This window comes from Bos indicus, chromosome 4 (assembly GCF_029378745.1).
Source record: "Bos indicus isolate NIAB-ARS_2022 breed Sahiwal x Tharparkar chromosome 4, NIAB-ARS_B.indTharparkar_mat_pri_1.0, whole genome shotgun sequence".
Classification (NCBI taxonomy): domain Eukaryota; kingdom Metazoa; phylum Chordata; class Mammalia; order Artiodactyla; family Bovidae; genus Bos; species Bos indicus.
The window spans coordinates 107,110,593-107,138,378 of NC_091763.1; the positions used below are offsets into that span (position 1 = coordinate 107,110,593).

Genomic DNA, 27,786 nt, shown 5'->3' on the forward strand with positions numbered 1-27,786 from the left:
GTGGGGTGCCATTGCCTGCTCACTTTGGGGCAGACACTGACTTTTAACGTCTAAGGAAACAGAGGCCAGGATGGGTAACAATCTGTCAGCTTGAGTTCAACAATTTTGCTTCTGTGACTTTTTTTCTTAGCAAAAGGTTTGTGTTTTTTTTCCTCCCTCCTTACTTTTTGGGACTATAGATTTTCCCCACTGAGTTGTGAGGAGCCTGAGACCAAAAGAAAGACTATTCCATCTTAGCCCGTGTTGGGTAGAGAACAGGGGGAAAAGTGTACCATGTTCAAAAATCCAGAAGAGGGAGAAAGAGTCCTGTCCAGTGTTGGAAAGGCGTCATATGCAGGGGAGGGAAGGGACCAGGCCTTTGAAAGATCTGGGAGGCAAGGTTCAGTGAGCATAGAGGAAATGACTACCAGTGAGGACAACTACAAAGAAGGGTGTTCAGAGGAAGTTACAGTTGCCTGGGGGAAATTTCAGAAAGTTGGTGGTCATGGGTCCCATGCTAGGCTTGATGTGGAATGGGCAAGCCATGACTAAAAGCCTCTTAAGAAGAATATCATGGTGTATTGTCCAGCAGTTGGAAAGCCCAGACTTCAAGAGGTGGGAATCTGAAAACAAGGGTGTCACCCAGGGAGAAAGTTCCTGCTTAAATTGATTCGGGGATCCCAAGGAGCTGGGTCGTTCACAACCTTCTATACCTCAACACACTCCCACACACCTGTGTCCCGGACGGTCATTTCAGCAACCTTCCTTCAAATAGCAATTCCATAAGCCTATAGGTTTATAGGTTTTAAGCTTGGACCTCAAGAAAATCTATTAAAACCCCAAAGAATACATATCTTATTCAGTATACATATCATAGGTAAATGCATGGTTGTGAATTTGTTTCCAAATTTAGGAGCTTTTCAAAGGACTCACCAGAAACCCATCACTGGCCTTCCAAATAAAAGCACTGAGCCCATGGGGTGTTGGGGGTGGGATGGGCACAGTTTATATTTTATTGTTCTCTTGCAGGATGATAACCCAGGAGATTTTAATCTTTGAGCTAAGACTGAAGATCCTTACTCTCAAATGCTTACCCTTCAGAGCTAGCAGCTGGAGAGCTCCTTGACCCTCCTGATTTCAGAGTCTGGTTTTTAGAATTGCAGCTGGTGCTTCCAGGCGGCCTGGGGACTGGGAGGGTTTTCTTAATGCCCATGATCTTGCCTTCAAATTCTGGGATCCACACCCAGGACCTGATTTTCTCAGGAACACTGGAGAAATAAACAATTGTGTTAGATACCTGTTTCTTGGAATTATCAAGTTCCTGCAAAAACTGACTACTTTCAGGGGAGCCACCTCCACAAAGGGGTGGAAATCTCTTGTTTCTGAAGTCCCCTCCCTGCAAGAAAATAATTTCACTTTGGCAATCTATTTTCTTTCTTCTTAGCGATCTATTTTCCTATTAAAGTTTTTCTTTGGGGACTGTCCTAATGGTCCAGTGATTAAGAATCGCCTTTCAATGCTGGGGACATGGGTTTGATCCCTGGTCAGGGAACTAAGATTCCACATGCCACAGGGCAGTCGAGCCCATTCACCACAACTGAGCCTGTGTGCCTCAAAACTGGAGAAGCTGTGTGCCACAACGGAAGATCCTGCATGTCTCCATGAAGATCCCACATGCTGGAACCAACATTTGACACTGCCAAATAAACAGACAAATATTTTTTAAAAAATTTAAAAAAAGTGTTTCTTTCATCTCACACCAACCCATTAGATCTCTTTCATTTTCTGCCTGGGGAGAAGGGAGATGTTACAGAACGTTCAGGGCCTCAAATCACACATTTATCATCTTTGTGGGTAGATTACAGGTCTTCAGATTTATGTTAGAAAAGGTGCTCTTAATGGTATTCATCTTTCCACCTGCTTTGGACAGTCCCATTTAGCCTGGGACAAATTTCAATTGTAGACCAGACGTTCAGTGTCCCTACCCTGCAGTCCCTGGGACAGACCTTGCTTGGTGATGGATCCCAAACCACACATTGGCTCATGTTTATAGCTTTCCTTCAATAGCGAATAGTTCACAAGGGAAGAACTGTACTAGGAAAATTGGTCTAAAAAAAAAAGCATAATGCCAGACAGAGTAGTTTGGCCTTGGCCAAAAATTATTTATTGACCTGAAAAGGGAAGAATAGCAGGGTACTTCCCTGTCATCTCTTATGTCTGTCGGGCTCATCATGAGAAACGCCCACTCCCGTCTCTCCTTGGGCTCCCCCTATCCCTTGCCCCACTTCCGCTTCTCCCCCTGTTATCTCACCTGCCCTGACAGCCCTCCCAGGGATGCTCTGTGCTCTAAATGGAAGCTCAGTCCCTCCCTGAACATCCAGGCTGCTGGTGTGGCTGTCATGTGCCAGTCTGGGAAGTAGGAGAAATGCCAGAACCCAAGGCTATTACCCCTGTGCCCCACACCCAGTGGTGATAAAGGTGGGGTCAAGGGTATGACCCCAAAGCATCACTAGTGGCCTCTGGCAGACAAGAAAAGGCAGAGCTGGAGGAGAAAGCTGAACATCAGTTGGGTTGGGAGAGCTGGTCCGACAGATGAGGACTAAACCTGGGGGGCACCCAGAGCTGGAGACAAGCCCACAGGGGAAGATGGCAGAGAGGCACCGTTTAATCGCCCAGGTGAGCCACTCCCCAGTGTTTCTGGACTCTAGAATCACTCCACCCAGCTCCCAACCGCTACCTCCCCACGGAAGGATGGACTGACGGAAGAAAAGAGGGAGACTGCTTAGAGGGTGCAGACTCGGGGAGCACGCAGGTCCGAAAGCCTCAAAGCAGTCTTCCACCCTGATCTGGACGGTATTTATAGCCAGACCAGTGGCCTGGGGCTGGAATCCTCTTCCTGACTCAGGAGGGGGCCGGTGCCTGTCCTGCTGGGGGAATTCCCTGTGGGGCTGCTCCCCAGGTTCTTGTCCCCACCCCTCCCCCGCACGGCTCTCACACCTGCTTCGACCCCAAGCAGATCAGATGTGGCAGTGGGGGGGTCATGTGACGGAGAGATGGCTATAAATAGCCGGGGGTGGGCACTCTGCCCCAGACGCCTTGGGGACAGGCAGGAGGAGAGGCTTAAGGAGCTGTTCTGGGGGGAGTGTGGGGGCCAGCAGGCTGAGGCCTGGCCGGGGGCGGGGGCATGGAGCCGTCGGGGGCCCAGCAGCGTGGGGGCGAGCCCAGCTGGTGGGGCAGCGCCCCCCAATACCAGTACATGCCCTTTGAGCACTGCACCAGCTACGGACTGCCCTCCGAGGACGGGGGTCTGCAGCGCAGGCTCCGGAGGGACGCGGGCCCCCGCGCCAGCGCCCACCCCACACAGGTAAAGTCCTCAGAGGAGGGGGCGGTGGGGTCCAGGAGCCAGAGGAGCCACGGATCGGGGAAATGGAGAGGCAGGTGGCAAGAGGGGGCAGCGTGATCTTTCTAACTTAAAGTACATGGTCATGTGTTCCAAATATGAACATTCTTTAAAGGTCTGGGTTCAGCCCAGTGGGCACCTTCTATAGAGATACACGTGCACCTGAACACAAGCTTTACTAACTGAACCCCCCGAATCTGGGGTGGGGGAGAAGGCAGAGCCACACGTGGGTGCCGAGCCCGTGCTTACATAAGCTACACGAGGGGACTGGCAGAGGAGCCCACGCCTCTGTGTGCCCGGGCCATCCTCACGCCCTCACCCTGCACACAGGCACCACCAGATTCTCCCTTCCCACCCTCGGCAGAACACACACATGCACACTTCTGCAGAGGCAGAGAGGTGGGGATAAGGGGAGAAAATGGACAGAAGAGCGTGGTCAGTGATCCAAGACAGACCAGTGTCAAATGAGCAGAGGAAATGTAATCAAACTTGCAGGTGGGAGGATTCATCAAGTGAGGTCCCATGAGGTGGTAGCACCTGGAGAGATACAGAGCTCTGATCTCGGTGAGGTGGGGGTGGGGGGGGTGTTGGTGAACTAACTAGGGGTTTGTTGTTGTTCAGTCTCTCAGTCGTGTCCGACTCTGTGTGACCCCATGGACGGCAGCCCGCCAGGCTTCCCGGTCCTTCGCTGCCTCCTGGAGTTTGCTCAGACTCGTGTTCATTGAGTCGATGATGCCATCCAACCATCTCATCCTCTGTTGCTCTTTTCTCTTGCTGCCTTCAATCTTTCCCAGCATCAGGGTCTTTTCCAATGAGTCCAGGGTAAATATCCTTCAGGTGTAGACATTGAGGAAAGGGCAGTGATGGTGGGGGCATCCCTGAAGGACAGATTGGAAACTTGTTGCAGATAAATACCCAGGTTAAGTTCAGCATGAACGTGCCTGTAGAGGGACAGGAAGGAACCTGTCAGGGGCGGAGACCAGGAAATCAGGATTTAAAAATGTTTTAGCTGATGAGGGGTAGACTGTGGGCAGGGCAGGGGAGCTGAGGGCTAGGCTGGGGATCTCCGTGCTGGGGGTCCAGAGAATCCACATCTCAATCCTGACCTGGCCTGAGGATGGTGGGTGGGGGCAGTTCCTGGAGAATCAGCTGGGGGGCGAGGGCACAAAAGCCAGGGGAGGCTCCAGTGGTGAGTCAGAGCAGACTTCCTGGAGAAGGTAGCCCGGAACACAGTGCGGGGTTGGACAGGAAGACCCCCCACTTATGGTCCTGGGCTCTCTGTCCTCAGGTACGCGGTCTGAGTGGGATGTCAACTTAGTAAAGATGCAGCTACGGCGCCTTCTGGTGATGGCGAGCAAAGTGAGCACACCAGCACGAAGCTGAAGGGACTCAGGAAGTCAGGCTGGGCAGGTGCAAAGAGGGGGAGCTCGGACTTCCGTTTTCTCTGCTTAAATCTTATTATGGAAATTTCACACTTATACAAAAATAGAAAGAGTGGTGTAATGAATCCCCAAGTACCCCTTGCCCAGTGATTAATTATCAATTGTCAGCATCTTTGCATCCAACCTCCCATCCCCGGCCCTACACTCATGAATCCAGACAATATGTCCCTTTCAGCCTTGACTTCTCTTCCCCCTCCCAGCCCTACTCAGATGGTGAGTCCTAGTCCACCCAGCACAGATTTGGCTCTTTTATTTTTATTTTATAAATTTATTTATTTATTTGACCTCTTTGGGTCTTAGCTACGGCACACGGATCTTCCGTTGTGGCACATGGACTCTCTAGCTGTGGCTTGGGCTCCAGATGGTCTTCAGGCTCAGTAGCTGTGGCTTAGCTTGTGGGATCTTGGTTCCCTGACCAGGGGTTGAACCCGAGTCCCCTGCATTGCAAGGTGGCTTCTTCACCACTGGACCACCAGGGAAGTCCCCAGATTGGACTCTTTTAGTGTTTCCCAGCCCAGGTTTGGTGTGTAGCACCCGCTTCTCATCTCCTCCAGCCTGGGACCTGAGGTGGGTTGAGGTAGTCCATGTGCTGGCCCCCAAAGGAAGTGTCTTCTCTTGGGTCTGGGGAGGGCATAGAGGAAAACACGGCTCCCTTCAGTCACTAACCTCATCTCAGCGCAGGGTATTAATGCCTCCTGCTCAGGATTCAGGCATAAACTCTACTGCTCGTATTGTGAAATCAGATCTCCTCCACTCAGGCTCTCCGAGAACCAGCAACGTGGCCTGGCCTGACCCTGGCCCCAGAGGACAGAGTTAGTGTAGTGGAGGTGGGGCAGGCTAAAAGGAGTTAGGATACCTTGCACACATACAACACCCCAAACACACACGCTCTACTTCGGGAAGAAGTAGACTGACCTGCCTTTTGGGGGCTGGGTCCAGTTTGTGCCTACAAGCACGGGGAGGGGACGTGGATGGGTCTTCTCTAAGCCTGGTAGGGCGTCCGAGGAGCCTCATTAAAGCTAGATACCCAAGGCCAAGAGCCACCAGGAGTTACCTGCTAGCCTGTCCTCACCCCGTCCATGTCAGTGTGAGGGGGGTCCAGGGAAGCGACAGAGGGGCCAAGAAGCAGGAAGCAGTGACACACAAAACATGTCATTGACGCAGATGCCCAGTCTTAGCACAGTTCTCGTATCCCTGCTTCAGAGTAGGAATTGGTTCCCTTGCTGAAGGCTGCTGTTGAGAGAGATGAGTACAGATGGGCAGGAGTGTGGATGGATGGACAAGGGTGAGGAGTGGGAACTGTGTGGATGGATGGTGGGGAGTAGAGGGCATTGATGACCCAAGTGACCCTGCATGAGGCCATCAACACACAGGATTTTTAAAAATCTATATATTTTTGATTGGAGGATCACTGCTTTACAATGTTGTGCTGGCTTCTACTGTACATCAACATGAATCAGCCATAGGTGTACATAGGTCCCCTCTGTCTTGAACCTCCCTTCCACTTCCCACCCCATCCCACCCCTCTAGGTTGTCACAGGGCACCAAACACCCAGGATTTTAAAAAGCTGTTTGTTCGATTTATCTGTGGGTCTATATGAAGTGAAGTGAAGTCGCTCAGTCGTGTCCGACTCTTTGCGACCCCATGGACTGTAGCCTACCAGGCTCCTCCGTTCATGGGATTTTCCAGGCAAGAGTACTGGAGTAGGTTGCCATTTCCTTCTATATACTTCCTCCTATTTCTTTTGACTTTTCAACGAGACAGACCTTTCCCATCTCCCTCTATCCAGATCTATGGCCATCACAAAGGGCAGTTCTCAGGCAAGGAGCAGGACAACGAGATGCCCAAGACGATGGGCTCCAGCGCTTCCATGGACAGCAAGGACGAGGATCACTATTCTAAATGTCAAGGTGACGGGGACAGGGGAATGGAGGTGTCTGGAGAGGAAAGAGGTACAGGGATTAGGGTAGTAACTCTGAAGACTTGTTGTGTATTTCTGACTCACGGTCCCCATCTGCACACCAAAGCCCTCCTCCAAGGAAAAGACACGGCTCCCATGTCCTTCTCACACTACCTTCCCACCATCCCTCCCACACAGCCCCAAGAAACCAGAGTTTAGAAGGGAATCAAGTAGCCAGAGAGGAATTGGACTCTGGTGCCTTCTGAAGGGCAGAGAGGTGAGAAGGAACTCAGGGAATGAGATGTACAGACCAGAGCCCTAGAGGCCCTCAGCTCCCAGCCCTAAGCCGCACACCCAGAGCAGCGACTGGTTACCTGCTCCTCTGTTCTTTCTTTTCCTAGATTGTATGCACCGCCTGGGACTTGTGGTGAGAAGAAAGTTAGGGGAAGACTGGATCTTTCTGGTGCTTCTGGGGCTCCTAATGGCTCTGGTTAGCTGGTGCATGGATTATGTCAGTGCCAAAACGCTTCAGGGTAGGTGTAACGTGGCCCTTTGCCCCCCAGCCCTCCCCACACTGCGGTTGTTCTAGAGTTTCCACCTAGGGTAAGCTGGGGGAGCTTCGGGATGGTGCTCAGAGAAGAACAGGTGTGACGCTAGTCCAGGGACACCAGACCCAGATCCATTTTCCCTGTCCCTTTCTATCAGCCAGGCTGTGGGCACCTCTCTCGTAGGGTGACCAGCTTGTGCTAGTTTTCCGAGGGCTTTGCAGTTCGGGCAACTGGAAACATGTGGAGTCCCAGGAGCCCCTCGTGCCAGGGTAACAAGTGGCTGGGTGCCCACAGTCTCTAAGGAGGTGCCCTCACTGTGGTTTGCTGCACTGTGGTCCACTCGACTGCCCACAGGTGGTGGGAACTCGAATGGGTCATGTCACCTCCCCCGGCTCAGATCCCCCCACGAGTCCAGTGAGAATAGAGCCACTTCTGAGGTCCAGTGGGGACACTGGCCACTCGAGCATGCTCTTAGCACGGCTCTCCCCGCTGCGGGCGTCGGGGCGCTCCGACACGCGGTCCATCCTCGTAATACTGAGCCCGGACGCCTGTTTCCGCAGCCTACAAGTGGTCCTACTACCAGATGCAGCCCAGCCTGCCTCTGCAGTTCCTGGTCTGGGTCGGCTTCCCCCTAATCCTCATCCTCTTCAGCGCCCTCTTCTGCCAGATCATCTCTCCCCAGGCTGTCGGTGAGAATTTCCCAGATCCCACCTCGGCACGCTATCACCATAACCCACAGCATCTCAGGGGTCTGTAGACCTCGCACGCCCCTCCTCCCCTCCCTCCCAAGCCTGTTTTCCGCTTTGCCACTGTCCCGCTCTCCCCGCTCACCAACCCCCAGCTCCCATCCCCGCCACCACAAGACCTCTCGCTCCATCCCCATGTCCACTGTCTGGATGTCCATCTACCTTTAACCTCCAGCTTAAACTTGCACATAATCACTTAAAACAACAACAACAACAAAACAACAACACGCTTTTAGGCTCTGGAATCCCTGAAATGAAGACAATTCTTCGCGGGGTGGTCCTGAAGGAGTATCTCACCCTTAAGGCCTTCGTGGCCAAGGTAGTGGCCCTGACCGCAGGACTGGGCAGTGGCATTCCTGTAGGGAAAGAGGTAAGACTCGTTTCTGCGGGGTGAGCTGGGCAGGCCCTCCAGCAGAGGGCGCCACAGAGTCTAGAGGGAGCTGGTGGGGGTGGGGAGGTTGGGACCATAGGGATTCCTAGGGTATCAGGGAAGGTCCTCACCCTGGGGCACAACGACAAAAAAACATCAGAGCTGGGAGTAGCTTAGAGCAGAGTCACCTTTGGGGCAATCACTACTGGCATCTGAGTAATTCTTGGTTCTAGGGGGCCGTCCTGTGCATTTGTAGGATGATTAGCAACCTCCCCAGCCTGTCCCTCCTACAAGCCAGCTGCAGCCACGCGTTATGACAATCGGAAAGTCTCCAGACATCGCCAGATGTCCCCTGGGGGCAGAATCTCCCCCAGCTGAGAACCACTGCCTTAGAGACAATCCAGACAAACCCTGTGAAAACTGAGACCTAAAAGAGGCTGTGCTTTTTTTTCAAGGTTACTTGTAACCTTGTAAGAAGTTACATGTAACTTCTTGCCCTGCTGCAACCAGAGTAATCTTTTAGAAATGGTATCAGAAATAACTGCCCTCTGGTTAGGAACTTCAAATAACTTTTCACTTCTTTTTTTTTTTCTTTTGGCCATTCAACATATGGGATCTTAGTTTCCCGACCACCACTGATCAATCCTACACCCCCTGTGGTGGAAGTACAGGGTCTTAAAACCACTGGACCACCCCGAGAAGTCCCTCCATTCCTTTCAAAATGAAGTCCAAACTTATTTCCCAGAGCCTGTGGTGATTAGGCTCCTCTCTGTCCTCCAAGGCTACTCCTCCTTCCGGTGCTGGAATGACAAGGCAGTTTCTGCCGCTCAGCCACCAAGTCTGCCCCCCTCCAGGTTCTTGTACTTGCTGTGCCCTCAGCCTAGAGCATTCTTCTACTGAGAACCCCGTGGCTTCTGCCTTCAGGTCCATCAAGGCCCTACTCAGCTGTGACCTTCCCCACCCCACCCTTGTCTTTCCTCTCTCTTCTGGTGTTCAGCCACTCATTTGTGTCTGACTCTTTGAGACCCCATGGACTGCAGCACGCCAGGCTTTCCTGTCCTTCCCTATCTCCCAGAGTTTGCTCAAACTCATGTCCATTGAGTCGGTGATGCCATCCAACTACCTCATCCTCCGTCGTCCCCTTCTCCTCCTGCCTTCAATCTTTCCCAGCATCAGGGTCTTTTCCAATGAGTCAGTTCTTCGCATCAGGTGGCCAACATATTGGAGCTTCAGCTTCAGCCTCAGTCCTTCCAGTGAATATTCAGGACTGATTTCCCTTAGGATGGACTGGTTGGATCTCCTTGTAGTGCAGAGGACTCTCAAGAGTCTTCTCCAACACCAGTTCAAAAGCATCAGTTCTTCAGCACTCAGCCTTCTTTATGCCCAACTCTCACATCCATACATGACCACAGGAAAAACCATAGTTTTGACTAGTCAGTTTCTTCACAGCCTCTAGAATTTTCTGAAATGATAATGTGCTGGGCATCACCTCCCTTCCTCCCTGGGTTGATCCTCTGCGAAGGCACAGCTTCTATCTTAGCTGTATTTCTAGCCCCTGGTGGTGTCCGGAGCAACCGATGTCTGTCCAAGAATGCCACCAAGCCCCCCCACCCGACCCCTGGCCCTGACCCCTCGTCCCCCTCCTCTCTCCCAGGGCCCTTTTGTTCACATTGCCAGCATCTGCGCGGCCATCCTCAGCAAATTCATGTCGGTGTTCTGTGGGGTGTATGAGGTAAGGCTGAGAAGGGCAAAGGAGGTGGGGCTGTGCGCGCTGGAGGCCCGGGGCTGGGCTGCCTTGGCCGCGATGCTGAGCCGGGCACTGCGCTAATCCCCGCTCCCGCAGCCTGCATCCACGTGCCCCCGGCCCGCCTCTTCCAGCCACAGGATGCCGCTGTTTAAGCCCTTGCTGGTCCCTTGACACCCTCCCTCCCCTATCCGGCCCCTGCCTCAGGGTTGGGGGAGGTCGCACATGGTCTGCTCCGCCGCTGGCCACCATGTCAGTTACCCTCCGCGATTCCCTCGGGGGCCGCCCCGTCCCTTTGTAGTTCCTGGTCCTCCACCCCGCGTCTCGTGCGCTCCAGCCGCGCCCTAGCCCTCCACTGCCTCGTCCCCGCGCTCCTCTGTTGCAGACCGTGCCTGGGCAGCTTGACCTCCTGGTGTCGGCCTGCGCTGTGGGCGTGGGCTGCTGCTTCGCAGCCCCTGTCGGAGGCAAGTTTCACTTCCTCCCTATCCCAGTTGGCCTGAGGGGTTGTGGAGGGGGGTGCTCTCATAAGCTTTGGGGTGGGCTGGGGGTGAGGGACTGCTCGCGGAAGGGGGATGGAGGTGGGCCTTTCAGGGAGTGACCCTGAATCACATCCCGAATCACTCACTTTCTTAAACCAGAGAGCTGTGTGTTCTTTTAGAAGCAGCTGGCTCGCTCTTGCCATTTGCCAAAGCCCTTTCCTGTTAATACTTCTGGCCCCGATTGTCCCCAGCCCCCCTCTCTGGTGACCATTTAGGCTTACCTGCCTTCTGTAAATTTACCTAACCGGTTCATTTTCTATGTCTGGCTTTGCGCTATGAGATCAATTCCTGTTTGCCAAACTAACTGAGTTTCTCTTGGCCTGGGATGGCACTGGGGAGATGAGGTCCCTGTGATGGGTTCCCTGTGACTCAAGTCTCTCCTTCTCTGTCCCCCCTCCTTGCCTGTTCTCCTTCCTCTCCTGCCCACCTTCCTCTCCCTGCCTCTCGACCTCTGTCTGTCTCTCCGCCTCTATCTGTCCCCTAGTAGCAGCCATACTATTACACTGACATGCTGACGGTGGGCTGTGCCGTGGGAGTCGGCTGCTGTTTTGGGACACCTCTTGGAGGCAAGTGATGTACCCGCTCCTGCATCAGTGCACTTGCCTGTTCTTGCTCCCAAAATGGTTACTGCCAGCATCCCCAAGTTTGAGTATTACCAGTTTAAACAAGGGTAAAGCCAGATAGCTTTTAGTGAGCATTTACTATGTGCCGGCAGTGTTCTAAAGACTTTACATCCCTTCCTGCCCAGAGCTGTATGAGGTTGATATTAAAGAGAGAGAGTAAGTGACTTGCTGTTAGTAAGTGGGAGAACAAGGAAGGAAAACCGAGGTGGCCTCTGTGGGACCCCTACTTACATTGTGTTTGTGAGTGCTCAGTTGTGTCCGACTCTTTGCGACCCCATGGACTGTAGCCCTCCAGGCTCTTCTGTCCATGGGATTTCCCAGGCAGGAAAACTGGCATGGGTTTCCATTGCCATTTCCTCCTCCAGGGGCTCTTCTGGACCCAGGGACTGAATCCACTCACGTCTCTGTGTCTCCAGCATGGGCAGGCGGATTCTTTACCACTGTGCCACCTGGGAAGCTAGACAGCCTTTTGTATTGTTGGATATTTTTGCCCTTCACTTATTACACTTCTTACAGGGGACTTCTGTGTACATTTTTTTTCTTTTTTGCTCTTTAATCATTCATTTTTTTGGTTGTCATTTTTTAAATTGAAGTGTAATTGACATCTCTATCTAGTTGACATCTGTATGTATTTTCTTCTCCAAAAGAAGACTTACCTTTGCTTGTATCTTGTTAAGGGCATGGGAGTTTCAGTTCAATTCAGTCGCTCAGTTGTGTCCGACTCTTTGTCACCCCATGGACGGCAGCACTCCAGGCCTCCCTGTCCATCACCAATTCCTGGAGCTTACTCAAACTCATGTCCGTAGAGTTGGTGATGCCATCCAACCATCTCATCCTCTGTCGTCCCCTTCTCCTCCCACCTTCAATCTTTACCAGCATCAGTGTCTTTTCAAATGAGTCTGTTCTTCACATCAGTTGGCCAAAGTATTGGAATTTCAGCTTCAGCATCAGTCTTTCCAATGAATATTCAGGACTGGTTTCCTTTAGGATAGAATGGTTGGATCTCCTTGCTGTCCAAGGGACTCTCAAAAGTCTTCTCCAACACCACAGTTCAAAAGCATCAATTCTTTGGCGCTCAGCTTTCTTTATAGTCCAACTCTTACATTCATACATGACTACTGGAAAAACTATAACTTTGAGTAGACGAAGCTTTGTTGGCAAAGTAATGTCTCTGCTTTTTAATATGCTGTCTAGGTTGGTCATAGCTTTTCTTCCAAGGAGCAAGTGTGTTTTCATTTCATGGCTGCAGTCACTATCTGCAGTAATTTTGGAGCCCCAAAAAATAAAGTCTGACACTGTTTCCACTGTTTCCCCATCTATTTGCCATGAAGTGATGGGACCAGATGCCATGATCTTCGTTTTCTGAATGTTGAGTTTTAAAACAACGTTTTCACTTTCCTCATTCAGTTTCATCAAGAGATTCTTTAGTTCTTCTTCACTTTCTGCCATAAGGGTGGCATTATCTGCATATCTGAGGTTATTGATATTTCTCCTGGCAATCTTGATTCCAGCTTGTGCATCATCCAGTCCAGCATTTCTCATGATGTACTCTGCATATAAGTTAAATAAGCAGGGTGACAATATACAGCCTTGAGTTGACATACTCCTTTCCTGATTTGGAACCAATCTGTTGTTCCATGTCCAGTTCTAACTGTTGCATCTTGACCTGCATACAGATTTCTCAGGAGGCAGGTCAGGTGGTCTGGTATCCCCATCTCTTGAAGAATTTTCCACAGTTTGTTGTGATCCACACCGTCAAAGGCTTTGGCATAGTCAATAAAGCAGAAGTAAATGTTTTTCTGGAACTCTCTTGCTTTTTCTATGATCTAATGGATGTTGGCAGTTTGATCTTTGGTTCCTCTGCCTTTCCTAAATCCAGCCTGAACATCTGGAAGTTCACGATCTGCTGAAGCCTGGCTTGGAGAATTTTGAGCATCACTTTGCTAGCATGTGAAATGAGTGCAATTGTGCGGCAGTTTGAGCATTCTTTGGCATTGCCTTTCTTTGAAGTTTGAGCATTCTTTGGCATTGCCTTTCTTGGGAGTTTAAGTGGACCTTATTTAGGTTAATGTATGTGTGTGCTCAGTCGTGTCCAGCTCTGTGCAACCTCATGGACTGTGGCCTGCCAGGCTCTTTTGTCCACAGGATTTTCCAGCAAGAATACTGGAATGGGTTGCCATTTCCTCCTCCAGGGGATCTTCCTGACCCAGGGATGGAACCTATATCTCCTGCATTTCTTGCATTGGCAGGCAGTTTCTTTACCACTAGCGCCACCTGGAAATACATTTAGATGAATAGTCAGCTTTCTTTTTATTTTGGGCATGCTGCACAGCATGCAGGATCTTAGTTCTCAGACCAGGGATTGAACCCGGCCCCCTCATTGGCAGTGCAGAATCTGAACCACTGAACCACCAAGCAAGTGCCAATGGTCAGCTTTAGATGAGGACTACAGATGAGAATTAAAGGCTCATTTTTCCTTGACTGCAATGTAAGTTGAGTTTAGCACTTTCCTACCGTTAAACAAAGGGCAACTTTTCAGACTTTTCCTTGTCCTGGATGACTAACAAGTGTGCATGGTCAGAGACAGCTGCTGTATCTGTTTATTTACTCATTGGTAACAGTTGTAACCAGATTAACAGAGCAAGGATTATATAGATCACTGGTTGGATTCATTGGTGATAAAAAAAGATACCATGTTAACAATTGGAAAAGCAGAATTGCAGGAAAAGCATCTGCTTCATAAATGCACCAGCTGTTAGAGGTATCTTTCAATTATGAAAATGTAGTCAGTCCTTTCATAGAAGAGTCTTCGGGAAACCAAGATGACTTGGCTCAGGAATGATACATGTATAAACATTAACAGTTAATGAAAATGTACCATGCTCACTTGAACTGATGCTAAAGCAACGCACACAGCATCAGGGACATGGGCTGGCAAACGAGCTAGCTGGCATCCTGCTTGCACTACTGTGGTCAGCTCTTGTCATTAAAGTCAGTGTCCCCGGCAGTGAAGGCTAGCCTGTTGGAATTTCTGCACAAGTTCACGTGTTCACACTACATTTATACCCACTCTCACCTTTATTGAGTCTTTTGCCTTATAAATCCAGAAGGTCTGAAGAACACTTTTAGAAGGTAGCATTTTTTGTTGTTTTGTTTTTAATCCAGATTCTTTTAAAGTGAAGAGAATATGATTTTTTTTTTTTTTTTTTTTGCATAATACTAGAACTTCTGGGATGAATGAGGAAGGTTCTTCATGATCCTGTCTAGACACTGGGAGAGGCAAATAGTTAAGTTACATATAAAGCATGGCTCTTGACATAAGTTGACATAAGAAAATGTTAAGCATTGAAAAGTTAAAATGTTTTGTTTTTAGGATATTAGTAGTAAGTGGCAAATATTAAATGAACTTGCAGATAACCTTATTTGATAGCTATATTTTACAAATATGGATTAATTCTAAAAGAAAAAAAAATTAGTCTTAGAGTAATTTATTCACTCTGTAGTCAACTCTTAATGCCTTACACTGATGAAATCTACTTCAACATTTGGCTGAAACGACTCCATATATGCCCTCTGCCGTGAGCAGAGGCAGCACCTCTGGGTGCTATGCTGGTTACTATGCTTGCAGGTACCCACAGCAGAAAGGGTAGACAGGAAGGCCAGCAGACCATCACAGCCCACTCAGAGAAGCATCCAAGTGGCAGCCTGGGCAAAGTGCAAAGAATATTCTGGAGAGAAGAAACAGCATTGCACAGTCAAGACATTCAGGAATAGAATGTCAATACATGAGCATTGCTAGAGGACACAGGGGAAGAAATGACAGGAAATGAGTCTGGACAGGTACCTGGGGGGTGATTCATGAAGGTCATCATAGGAAAGGCTCAATAATGTCAGTTTCATTCATTCTCTAGGCTAGAGTTTGCCTGAATATGTTGTACAGAACACAGTTCATGGTGTTAGTAGACATAACATATAAACAGTGTTCCAAGATCAGATACGTTGGAAAGTACTGTGTTGAATAGATAGTTTTTTAAGCAGGAAGAGTTCTCAGAACGTTCAATACGCTGACATGCCCTGTGAATATCCCATGTGTGGCTCAAAGACAGTATTTCCCACAGAATCCTTTTTGCAAGAACCCTCTTTAGGGAACTCGTAGTATCTCATGGACCCGACTTTGGGAAATGCTGTCGTGGGTGAAGGGGAGTCGGGGAAGAGTTTCAAACAAGATAGTGACACGGCCAGCTTTGGCCAGACAGAACTGGCCTGTGGATTAACAGGATTTATCCAGGATTAACAAGAAGACTATTGTCATAGTCCTGATGATGCTAGATGGTGAGAGACTGAACTGGGCAGAGGCAGAGGGGATAGAGAACAGGATGACATATAAGGGTGAGAGAAAAGAAAATGAATGGGACCTGGTGGCTGATTTATGTGAGGTTATGAAAGATAAGAAAGGAGGAGGAATCTAGGCTAACTCTCAGTTTTATAAGGAGGAACATGCGGTGGAGAGTGGTATTGCAAGCAAGATAGGGAATATAGGAAGTGAAACAGGTCTAAGAGAGTTGATAAATTTCGCTTTGAATACATTGAGTTTGAAGTTCCTGCAACATCTCCAAGTGATGTTAAATAGGCAGCTGGCTTGCTGAGTCTGGAGTCCAGGAAAGCTCAGCTTCATGCTGAGCTGAAAGCATGGCTTTGTCAACCCGTCGGTTAGCATGGGGGTGGTAATTAAAGCCGTTGGCATAAATGAAGTTGAAAAAGTGGATCTACGAGTCGCAAGAGTCAGAGACCAAGGCCCGTGGTGCCAGAGGAGGAGACAGAGAGGAGCCTCCAGGGTGGGAAAGAGAGCAACGTTATAGAACCTAGGAGACCAGAGAGTTTCCAAATGCTGTTTGTGTTTTTTAATGCTTTGTTTCCTTTTAGCGGCACATTTTCTGTTTGGCTCAGGCAAATATGAAAATTCACTCTCGCTCCGAAGTACACAGTGACAGACTGTTACAGAACGTGTCCCAGAACTCGGGAAGGGAAATCTAGCCTAGGATTTCAAAAGCTGGTCGTCAAATATTCGTAAGTTGGATAGTTTACATTTCGAGCCAACTTTGGTTTTGTTCAGTTCAGTTCAGTTGCTCAGTTGTCTCTGACTCTTTGTTACTGGTGAAGAAAAGGAGCAGTTTGTTCTGCCTGATGCCCCCGACCTCCGACTCCCCAAATCCTCCTTCTAGGCCAAGAGAGCAGCTGCCAAACCTGATGAGATTTGGGGAGCGGGGTGGGGGCCAGGGGTGGTTGGCAAAGGGCTGTCCCTCAGATTCCCTGTTTTCTGAAATTCCACCCATCAATGATCCCTTGCTCTTTTTCTTCCTTCCCCTGTCCCCCATCTCCCCTCCTTCCCCTCCCCTCCTCTCTCTTCTCCTCTCATCCATAGGACAAGGCTTTGAACCCTGATGATGTACCAGGCACATAGGTGTTAGGTGTTGGGAATCCAAAGAACCTTCAGTCCCAGGGGGACCGCAGAGATGTAAATAGAGAACTACCTCTGAAAGTGCTAACACGTGCTGTGATGGCCCAAATTCCCAGAAAACAAGGAAAGGGAGGGACTGTTTTTACCTGCAGAGGGGGACTGGGGATCCCAGAGAGGGGGGACTGGTTCCCAGAGAAGGGGAACCACAAGGTATCCTCTGCCCAAGTGCAGCAGCTGTTGCACCTGGCAGCAACCACTAGGCCACCCTCGCTGTGGCATAAATGACTTCCTATTGCCACTGACTGTCACCTGCAGCAGAAAGGGCTGGAATCCTGAGAAATCAAGAGACGTGACTTTTGGAACCTAGAACGGGGGAAGGAAATGGCTCGGATGTGAGAGGCCACCAGAAATGGGAAGCAGGTGGCATGGTTGCGGGGGTGGAGGGGGCGTTCTTGGCCGACCAGTAGCCACAGAGAGCAAGGGACAGGAACCTGACCTAGTTCACAAGCTTTCCTGGGGCCAGGGCTCTTTCCACTCAGGCAGTTATAGGCTGCATTTCTTGTTTTCCGTCTTCAGCTCTGGTAAAGATGAGGCTTAGCCAAGTGTTAGGTAATTCTGTTGTCAGTTTCCAGTTTGCATCTAATCACAGTCTTCTCCCCGACTCATGGTATGTGTAAAGATTATTTTCTTTGCATCTCTTGAGTCCTTTATGCCCTTGTTAGCTTCCTTCCTTTGTTTCCACCAGCTCTTGCTGTTTTTCTGTTTATTTACCTTCTCATTTCTGCTCCAGCATCTACTCTCAGAAACAGGGCAACTTAGGATTCTGAATTAGCTTGCCTTCTACCTCACCCTCCTTTCTTGAGCATAATGGTTTGTAACTTCTTTGAGCTTCTTGGTATCCTCCCCCCTGGATCTGGTCCTTTTAAGTCAGGTTTTTTACATTTTAATTAGAAAAAAATATTAATGAACCCTCTCTTGGAATACTGAGTACTGTCAGCTCTTACAAAGTCCCTTCCTTTTTGTTTTTCTTATTTCTTCCCTAAAAGTTGCAGGGTACATGACACATGGGAGAAGGGAGGAGAGATTGCAGGGGTGGGGGCGTTATGGGGTAAATCTTGAGCTCTGCTTGGTACTCTGATGAGCACTCATTCTAGAAGCTTTCCCTCTTGTAACTTTTCTGCAGAAAATTTTCAGATCCCTGTGGATATCAGACGACCATGAATTCCACCCAGCCTTGATTTCAAAGGGGTGGAGCAGGCACAACCATCATGTGTTGTGGGTTACACCCCCCTGGTTGCCCATTTCTCTGTGTCTTGTTGAACCATCTCTCTAGTCTGCAAAAACTGCTAGCATGGGCAGGTATATGGTTTAGAGCGTGGCAGACTCCAAGAGACCATCCGTTCCCACTACTGCTCCCCCCTCGTGGCTCAAGGAGCCAAAGCTCCTGGGGTCCCCGGGGTGGGGGTATGGGGGAGAGCCTCACCCCTGGCCTGCACCTGACCTGACTTCCTTGCCCCGTAGGAGTGCTGTTTAGCATTGAGGTCACTTCTACCTACTTCGCTGTGAGGAACTACTGGCGAGGATTCTTTGCAGCCACGTTCAGCGCCTTTGTTTTCCGAGTGCTGGCCGTGTGGAACAAGGATGCTGGTAACATGGGAAGCATCATCTGGGGAGTGGGACAAGGCCCAAGGGTATAGAGGGCAAAGGTACAGGTCGTGGAGTAGGGTTGTTGTTTAGTTGCCAAGTCGTGTCTGACTCTTCTGCGACCCCATGGACTGTAGCCCACCAGGCTCTTCTGTCCGTGGAATTTTCCAGGCAAGAATACTGGAGTGGGCTGCCATTTCCTTCTCCAGGGGATCTTCCTGATCTAGGCATCGAATCTGCATCTCCTGCCTTGGCAGGCGGATTCTTTACTGCTGAGCCGCCAAGGAAGCCCATTTCTGCCAGTAGTGTTAGAAAAAAGAAACAGAAGAGGGGACAGTAGGTTTGGAGGAAACTTTAATCCTTAAGGCTGATGACCTTGGGTCCTCCTCGATGGCTTCTGTGACACTCCCACCATGACCTTGGCCTTTCCATCCTGTAGTCACCATCACAGCCCTCTTCAGAACCAACTTCCGAATGGACTTCCCCTTTGACCTGCAGGAACTCCCAGCCTTTGCGATTATCGGGTCAGTGGCTGCTCTGGGAGTGGGGTTGGGGGGGGGCGGGGCAGGGCTGGGGCAAAGCTTTGGATTGGAAAGGACCCAAGCTGGGAAGGTGGCGTGGGCATGGGTAAGGTGGAAATTGTTGGGGGGGAGGTGGGTAGAAAGGGCAGGTGGAGGCCTGGTATTTGCTTCCTTGCAGTGGCCAGGGCCGAGGGATGAGGGTTTCATTTCTGTATGGCTTACACCCTCAGGATTTGCTGTGGGTTCCTGGGAGCTGTGTTTGTGTATCTGCATCGCCAAGTCATGCTCGGTGTCCGAAAGCACAAGGTCCTCAGCCAGTTTCTGGCTAAGCAGTGAGTCACCGCCCTACCTGTTTACTCTCTGGTTTCTCCAAGAGTTCCTCCCTTTTAATCTTGGCCGAAGGCGTTAAATGCCTTTCAGTGGCTTGTGATAAAATATAGAAGCCCGGATACCCTACTAGGGACGAGCAGTGTGGTTTCCCCTTTAAAGATTGCTTATTGGTGGAGAGAGTGCTCCGTCTAATGGCCTGAGACCACGGGGGAACGCCAGGAAACTTCAGATTTCCAGGGTGTGGCAACCACTGTGGGTTGGCCCAATTAGGATGAGGATTAATTCTAAGTAATTAATCCTGTTTCTTTTCCAGCCGCCTGCTCTATCCTGGAATCGTCACCTTTGTCATCGCTTCCTTCACCTTTCCACCAGGAATAGGGCAGTTCATGGCCGGAGAGGTCAGCTCCAAGGGTGACCTTTGAGGGTGGGGGGTCAGATCACTGAGCACATGACTGAGACTAAACCAGGATGGGGCCACGTGGAAAAGAGGAAACAGCGGAGGTGACCCTCAGGCTTCGAGCATACGTGCTTTTGCCCACGGATGCCATCTCTCCCTGAGAAAAAAGAGGAAAGGGACCCATGAAAAATGAGACCGGGGAATCGGTTCTCTTTAAAAAAAATGGAAGCACCGAACATCCCTGCAGAACTGCTCCCTTTTGCTTCCTCCTCTCATAGCTGATGCCTCGGGAAGCCATCAGTACCCTGTTTGACAACAATACGTGGGTAAAACATATCGGGGACCCTGAGAGCCTGGGCCGGTCAGCTGTGTGGATCCACCCCAAAGCCAGTGTTGTTATTGTCCTTCTCCTCTTCTTCATCATGAAGGTACCTCTCCCTACACCCCTGACTCCCTGAGCTTCTGTTTTCAACCTACGAACCAGGGTTTGCATAACGGGTGTGTGGGTGTGTGGGTGTGTGTGTGGGTGTGTGTGTGTGTGTGTGTGTGTGTGTGTACTCCTTCGTATCTGACTCTTTGCGACCCCAAGGACTGTAGCCCACCAGGCTCCTCTGTCCATGGGATTTCCAGCTGCCACTTCCTTCTCCGCATCTGTAGTCTCCTGCATTGGTAGGCAGATTCTTTACCACTAGTGCCACCTGGGAAGCCCTTTACCATCTGAGCCACTAGGGAAGCCCCTTTGCATAAGGTAGGGAAGGGTACAACTTGGCCTGGTCTTTGTCCAGCCTAAAAAGAAACAACTTGGAAATCAGAGCCTAAGTATTAATAAGTTGCTCATCTAGAAAACTGAACCAATATCTGGGTTAATGTTCCATTTATGTCAACTTCATGATGTCATAATTATTATAATCCTTCTAAAGGTTTCACTTGCTAAATTACTGAGACGTTGCAGCCGCTGAGTAAATAGGGACAAGACAGAGCTTAAGCAATACAATAACTGTGTGAAGACCTCAGAAAAATTAACCAAATCTCTCCACATATTAGATAATTAGGTACTTCATCTCCGGCATCTGATTATCCATTTTCAGATGATTTGCATATCCATTTTTCTCCCAGTCTGGTAGATAATCTCTTCTCTAGGATTACAAAAGAGATAAAATATTTAAATCCATTTTATTAGTGACTATAAATAATTTTTACAATATTATTATTCTCTATTGAGGTAGCACAGAGAAGGCAATGGCACCCCACTCCAGTACTCTTGCCTGGAAAATCCCATGGATGGAGGAGCCTGGTGGGCTGCAGTCCATGGGGTCGCGAAGAGTCAGACATGACTGAGCGACTTCGCTTTCACTTTTCACTTTCATGCATTGGAGAAGGAAATGGCAACCCACTCCAGTGTTCTTGCCTGGAGAATCCCAGGGATGGGGGAGCCTGGTGGGCTGCCGTCTATGGGGTCACACAGAGTCGGACACGACTGAAGTGACTTAGCAGTAGCATTAGCATTGAGGTAGCGAGACTGTGAGGATTTTGCCATTCTTAAACCATTTTCTTCTAACTTCAGCTAGGAAACAAAAGCTGATCTCTTTTACTTACATTGGTTCTTTCTCATATCTTCCCGTCAAGGATCACATGGTTATAGAATTTTCAGTTACTGCCTTGTACAAGGTTATTTTTATTCCCACCCCTGGTTGTGACATCTGTTATAATTGCTGTTTGTCTTTTTCTGTCTTTTTGATGATTGCCTCATTATTAATAGTATGTCTTGTCTGAATAGCCCATAATTTTCCTGTATATATTTGGAGGAGAAAATGGCAATCCACTCCAATATTCTCACCTGGAGAGTCCCATGGACAGAGGAGCCTGGTGGGTTCCAGCCCATGGGATCACAAGAGTCAGACACGACTTAGCGACTAAACCTTGTCTGAGTAGCCCATGATTTTCCTCTATATATTAGGGTTTTCATTTGATTTTTTTTTTTAACAAATCCAAGTAACAATTCTATTTTAGTCTATAGCACAATTTTTTACATACATTTTAGTAGGTTTGACAGTACTTTGGGGCAGACTTTAGATGAATCCACAAAAGTTGATATGTTTAAAATAGAATATACACAATAAAGCAAGAGGCATCTAGATGTTCAGAATCGTGCATAAGGAGTGTTCTGGTTGGTGTTATCACTGAATACCTTGCCTATTAAGAATTCATCCGCAAAAGGCAGTTCTTCGGTTCTTCATTCCCATGTAATTTGCCAAATTATAGAGAGTTCTGTCCACATTGAACTTTCATGTTTATTAAGTTATTCTTTTTTAAAGAGAACCTTTTTTTAAAAATTAGCTATTTTTGACTGCGCTGGGTCTTTGTTGCTGCACGTGGGGTTTCTCTAGTTGCAGCGAGTGGAGGCTACTGTCTGATTGCGGTATGCAACTTATTCTCGATACTTACTGTGAAACTCTATTTCCATAGGATATGCGTCACTAAGTTACATGGTAATAGCCATAGAGGGCTCTTTCATCCATTTATTCAATAAGTGTTCTAATGCACCTACTGTGGGCCAAATATGTGATACTTGATTATTGATCTTTGGCGTATCCAATGCTTGGGGTTGGGAAAAGTTATTTAAAATTTTCTTCTTGGTTTTTTGCTGTTCATTTAATGTGCTTGTCAATGGTCTTATGATTAGAGATACCAAGCGCTTGACATACCAGGTTCCAACTCTGTCACTTGTTTTCAGGATTTGCTGTGGGCTTCTGGGAGCTGTATTTATGTATGCTGTTTCTTATTCCATTCCACATGGGCTAATTGGGCCTATGCCATCCATATTTTGCACACCCACTTTATTAATTAGATCATTTTCATTTCTTCCTTCAATAGATTTGATTTTTTTTTTAATCATAAAAGTTCTCAGTGTCTTGCTAGGGATATGATTTTTCATTACAGAGTTTATCTTCTCTCATTTATAAACCCCAGCTCCTTGTAATTAGCTGTTGAGCGTACACACCCATCTGCAGTAACCAAGTCCAAATTTTGATGGCATCTCAGAATTTTTTGTTTGATGATAATAATTCTGTTTTTGTGACACTCCTCTAGACTGAACTGCTTCTTTGGGATCATATATATTTTTGAAACATTAAGCGTTTGAAAATTTTGGGAGAAACAAAATTCTGTATATATTTTCAACATCTCCTTCACGCCTCGCCTCATTTCCCCAGATTCCCAAGCATATCTCTGGATCCCACTTTGCAGAGTGAAGTTTATTCTGAGAAACCTACTTGGATTATATAGAAGGACTAAGCTGTATGTCACTCACTAATTTCTTACTTAATTACATCCTCATTAATGTCTACATATAAGAGAATCAAGAAAAGAAACTTGGGGCTTCCCTGGCAACTCGGTGATAAAGAATCTGCCTGCCAATGCTGGAGACACAAGTTTGATCCCTGCTCTGGAAAGATCCCACATGCCACGGAGCAAATAGGCCTGTGTACTACAACTATTGAGCCTGTGCTCTAGAGCCCAGGAGCTATAACTACTGAAGTCCAAGTGCCCAGGAACCTGTACTCCACAGTGAGAGATGAGAAGCGCATACACCACAACTAGAGAGAAGCCCTCGCTTGCCACACTAGTGAAAAACCCGAGTAGCAACGAAGACCCAGCACAGCCAATAAATAAATAATTTTTTTTTTAAAGAAAAGAAACTCACATTTCTTGGGCTATATTTCAAGCCCAATAGTTTTCAGCAGGCCTGTACTATTCTATAATATTTTAAATATAAAACCACCCGCTGCTATAAATCTATATTACCTAGTTATCACTGCTTCCAGTATCTTTACTCACCTATCACTGGACATATAACCATACCCTTTTTATTTCCAAAATGTGGACAGTAAAGGTACCTAGCTACATTAAAACATAAAATTGACTAGAACTATTTTTCCAGTCTAATTTGAAATTTAGCCCATGCGGTCTTCTGGCAGTATCCGTGTTCACAGATAGGATTCTCAGTTCAGCTCTTTCGTAACACTGATGAAGGGAACTTCCATCTTCCCAATTTTAAGACATGGAAAGTTATCGTCTTGTTGTGAGTCTGGTGTGTCTCTAATGAGCATGAATATGATTACAACATCTCCATTTCCTTTTTAATGAGTCTAACGTTATTAGCTAGTATCATTGAGTTCTCAGTACAGCCCGAGGCTCTGGAGAATTCTTGCCTAATCTTCCTGTGCTTCCTCCTTGTGAAGCATCTAAAGAAAACAGAATCTGTGAGAAGGGGTCTCTAGTTTCCCACTTCTCTAGAACTGGGGGCTTAAAATCTTGGGAGTAATTTGTGTTCCAGATCATTTGCCCTGCTTTTGGATTTTCCCTTTTGTGTGCTAACAACTCAAAAAGTTTGCTAGTCTCAAGCGTCCACCTCTGTGCTGCAGGAGTTGATAACTTTCAGCGTCCTGTGATGCTGAGCCTCTTCTTATGCGTATCTTGGAGGATAATCTAAAGTTCATCCTCTGAAATCAGACCCATTGGCCGCCTATTATCTGTATTACTGGAGCTTTCAGATTAACCTGAGCCTGCAAAATCCCTTATGGCTTTCATGTACTTATTCCAAAGAGATAGTACAGAATAGTTCAAGAGGTCTCCAAATGTTATGAGTCAGGATCCCTTAAGAAGCTTAAACTATCGGCAGCTAGAACTCCGTCTCCAGACAGTCCAGTGGGGTAGTCTTCGGTGATGTCTGCTCATCACGGTTCAAACAAGTTCCCCTGCAAGCATTACTGTTGGGTGTTTTAAGCAAATATTAGCTCTGAGAAGCTTTTCTGCTTTGTATGAATACTGTTTGACCTAACTCTTCTTTCTTTCCTTCCTTCCTGTCTACTTAACTTACCTTTCTACCTCCTACCTACCTACCCACCTACCTACATCCTACCTGCATGTACTGAGCACTGTGCTGGGACTGAGAGAAGGCAGAGACAGGCGAACTCTTGTTACACACGCAAGGAATTTGCAATCTGCAACCCTCTTCATTTGTACATCTAACTCTGCTGTTCTCAACTTTGCTATTTTAAACAGTTCTGTTCTGACAATTGTAGAAGGAAATGACAACTCATTCAGGTATTCCTGCCTGGAGAACCCCAGGGGCAAAGGGCAATAGTCTATAGGGTGGCAAAGAGTCGGACACGACTGAAGCGACTTAGCATGCATTCTGACAAATATGTATTTTGCCTGATCTCAGAGCTTCTGGGACAAAGGCTTCTCAGAGCCTTTATCATTGTCTTTTTTTAAGTTTATTTTTAATTATGGGCAAATTGCTTTACGATGTTGTGTTGATTTCCGCTGTACGTTTATCATTGTCTTCTGAGGTCAGCCCTGGCTCAAGGGAATCTCTCTAAGGTTCAGAAACTGAGAAAATTTATTTCTCATTAGTTTACAATAAAGTTGGTGCAGTTTTTCATCTTTGTGATCCCATGGGCTATACAGTCCATGAAATTCTCTAGGCCAGAATACTGGAGTGGGCGGCCTTTTCCTTCTCCAGGGGATCTTCCCAACTCAGGGATCGAACCCAGGTCTCCCACATTGCAGGCGGATTCTTCACCAGCTGAGCCACAAGGGAAGCCCATATTCGCAGCAGAATAGGCAAAAGAACTGAGAAATAGAATGGGGAAAAGACCAGTGATTGAACTTTTGAAATATCTGTAAAAGAAACAAAAATATGTGACATAATATAAAAATTAAGCAACAGGTTTACATATGACTTCCAAAATAAGTAAACCAATCTTAGAAAAAGGTCTGAAATGAATTTGGTAAAAGATGACAGCAGCTAAGGGTCAAAACAAATTACCAGGATAAAAATATGTACAACTGAAAACTGCACCAACTTTATTGTAAACTAATGAGAAATAAAGTGTCTCATTTTCTGAACCTTAGAGAGATTCCCTTGAGCCAGGGCTGACCTCAAAAGACAATAACAAATGTACGGCAGAAACCAACACAACGTCGTAAAGCAATTATACATATTACTTCTGCTAAAATCATCCCAATTCCTTTTGGAATAATACCTTGGCCTTGGAGTTCTTTTCTATGACACTGGCTGGCTTAGCTGGCTCTCGCAATGTACTCTTGCAGGTTGGTCCGGACAGATCTGATTTTCTCATCTTTGTTGAAGGTGATTTGATGTTAAAGGAAAATGTTAAAGCAAATGGCTCAGGCAGGGCCATCTTCACTCCAGGCTCCCTTGTGAGGTTTACAATGTAGATGGCTTTGTAAATGACCCTCCTGAAGCTAAGTCAGTCACACAGTAAATCACTGTGACTTGAAGGTGTCTGTCGCTTGGAAATGAGGCTCTTTTTCGGAAACATAGTCTGGCCAGGAAAAGATATCCTGCAGGTTCAAGAGCTTCAGGCTGCTCTGCTGAGGTGACCTTTTGGGGTTAAGAGGATACAGTGGGCTAGGACCCTTTGGGGGCAGTGACAGAGGAGTCCCCTGGGGCCCCAATCCTTGTTTTGATTATCTAAAGGCAAATATTCTCACTCCAAGTAGGAGCGATTTGGGTTAACTGCCTGGAGGAACCTTCTTATAATGTTGTCTTTGGTGATACCTTAGCCTGAGTGCTCCATGCTTTTTTTGGTTCTGGGGGAAGGTGACAGACAAGATGACTTCCAGAAGGATTAGCTCTCCCAGGATTTCTGTACCTCTTGGAACAAGAAGCAGGAAAGAAGGGGGTTGTGAGTGTGTGTGTGTGTTGGGCACAGTCTGGAGGGTGCGCTGACGCCTCTTTTTACCCCAGTTCTGGATGTCCATCGTGGCCACCACCATGCCCATACCCTGCGGAGGATTCATGCCTGTGTTTGTGCTCGGTAAGTTCTGATGAGAAGCCTGGGACCTTACTGGTGGTTCAAGCTAGGGTACTGTGAAAATAAGGAAAGGCCTGGAATGCTGGGGGCTTGTGTTCAGTGTTAGCACCCAAGGAGGCATTGGCTCTTAAAAAATGGAGGATAAAGAACTTGGATCTCTCAACACCTTCCTTCCTTTGGTCTCTCCCTAGGAGCTGCATTCGGAAGGCTAGTAGGAGAGATCATGGCCATGCTTTTCCCAGATGGTATCTTATTTGATGACATCATCTACAAGATCCTACCTGGGGGCTACGCAGTTATTGGTAAGCCACATTCCACCCTCCTGTAATCCTGGACACCCACACTCAGACTCTCCCATGACATCTGCATTCCAGGCTATACAATAACAGTCTTCATTTAATGCTATTTAATTCAACTTTTATTTAAATAATCAGCCCTTGGCTCTGACTCTAATTAGCTCTCATTAAACATCTCTGAGCCTCCGTATTTCTTCACACAGAATAGGGATTTCAGGGATTAAATGAGATAATAAGGATGAGAACACCCAGGATTGCCTCTGAGTGTTTGGTAAGGGCTTTTTCTTTTTCTCCAAAGAATCGTGGAAAGAACAGTGTTTGTGACTGGCTCGAATACTCCTACCTGCTGGTGTGCTCACATTGACGAGACTTAGGAGCCTATGACTAAGAGCTAAGAAATGTGGGCTCTGGTCTCATCCCCACCTCTTGTCACTAGATGACCATGGGGCAGATTACCTGCCTTTCTGCACTTTAGTTTCTTTATTCTAAAATGACTTCTGAGATGTCTAACATTTTGAGAGTCTGAGATTATCTTTTTCCATTACATGTATGGTCCCTTCCACCCAAAAACCATGTCTAACAAAATGACTAGGATATTCCCTAGAATTATTATGCTTCCTCCTTCACTCTCCTCTTTATTAAACTCCCATGGCATCTAAGGCCACACTTCCCTTTGATATAGAAGAATTAATCAGCTTTATAGAACATCCGGTGACCTTAGTCCCCCATCACAGTTTTGTACAAAGACTTCTTGCATCTGCTATTATTCCCTATCTTCACGCCTCTCATATCCCTTCAACCTCTCTGGTAGACATTTCCCTTAGCATGCATGCATGCTATGTCACTTCAGCCACGTCCGACTCTTTGTGATCCTATGAGTAGCCCACCAGGCTCCTGTGTCCATAGGATTCACCAGGCAAGAATACTGGAGTGGGTTGCCATGCCCTCCTCTAGGGGGTCTTTCTGACCCAGGGATCAAACCTATGTATTCTGTGGTTCCTGC

General features: G+C 47.8%; 1 protein-coding gene across 2 annotated transcripts in view; it reads left to right on the top strand.

Moving 5' to 3' along the window:
• The first annotated feature begins 3,147 nt into the window (after positions 1–3,147).
• Positions 3,148–27,786, top strand: part of CLCN1 (chloride voltage-gated channel 1) — a 36,601-nt gene continuing 11,962 nt past the window's right edge. For both annotated transcript variants that reach the window (XM_019959225.2, XM_019959227.2), the window contains exons 1-14: positions 3,148–3,343; positions 6,612–6,732; positions 7,124–7,255; positions 7,831–7,959; positions 8,253–8,386; positions 10,041–10,118; positions 11,157–11,235; positions 18,272–18,397; positions 18,834–18,918; positions 19,146–19,247; positions 19,559–19,643; positions 19,921–20,070; positions 26,421–26,490; positions 26,679–26,789. In XM_019959225.2, the coding sequence (XP_019814784.2) occupies positions 3,164–3,343; positions 6,612–6,732; positions 7,124–7,255; positions 7,831–7,959; positions 8,253–8,386; positions 10,041–10,118; positions 11,157–11,235; positions 18,272–18,397; positions 18,834–18,918; positions 19,146–19,247; positions 19,559–19,643; positions 19,921–20,070; positions 26,421–26,490; positions 26,679–26,789 (1,582 nt within the window). In that variant the 5' untranslated portion in view covers positions 3,148–3,163. The remainder of the gene's footprint in view (positions 3,344–6,611; positions 6,733–7,123; positions 7,256–7,830; positions 7,960–8,252; positions 8,387–10,040; positions 10,119–11,156; positions 11,236–18,271; positions 18,398–18,833; positions 18,919–19,145; positions 19,248–19,558; positions 19,644–19,920; positions 20,071–26,420; positions 26,491–26,678; positions 26,790–27,786) is intronic.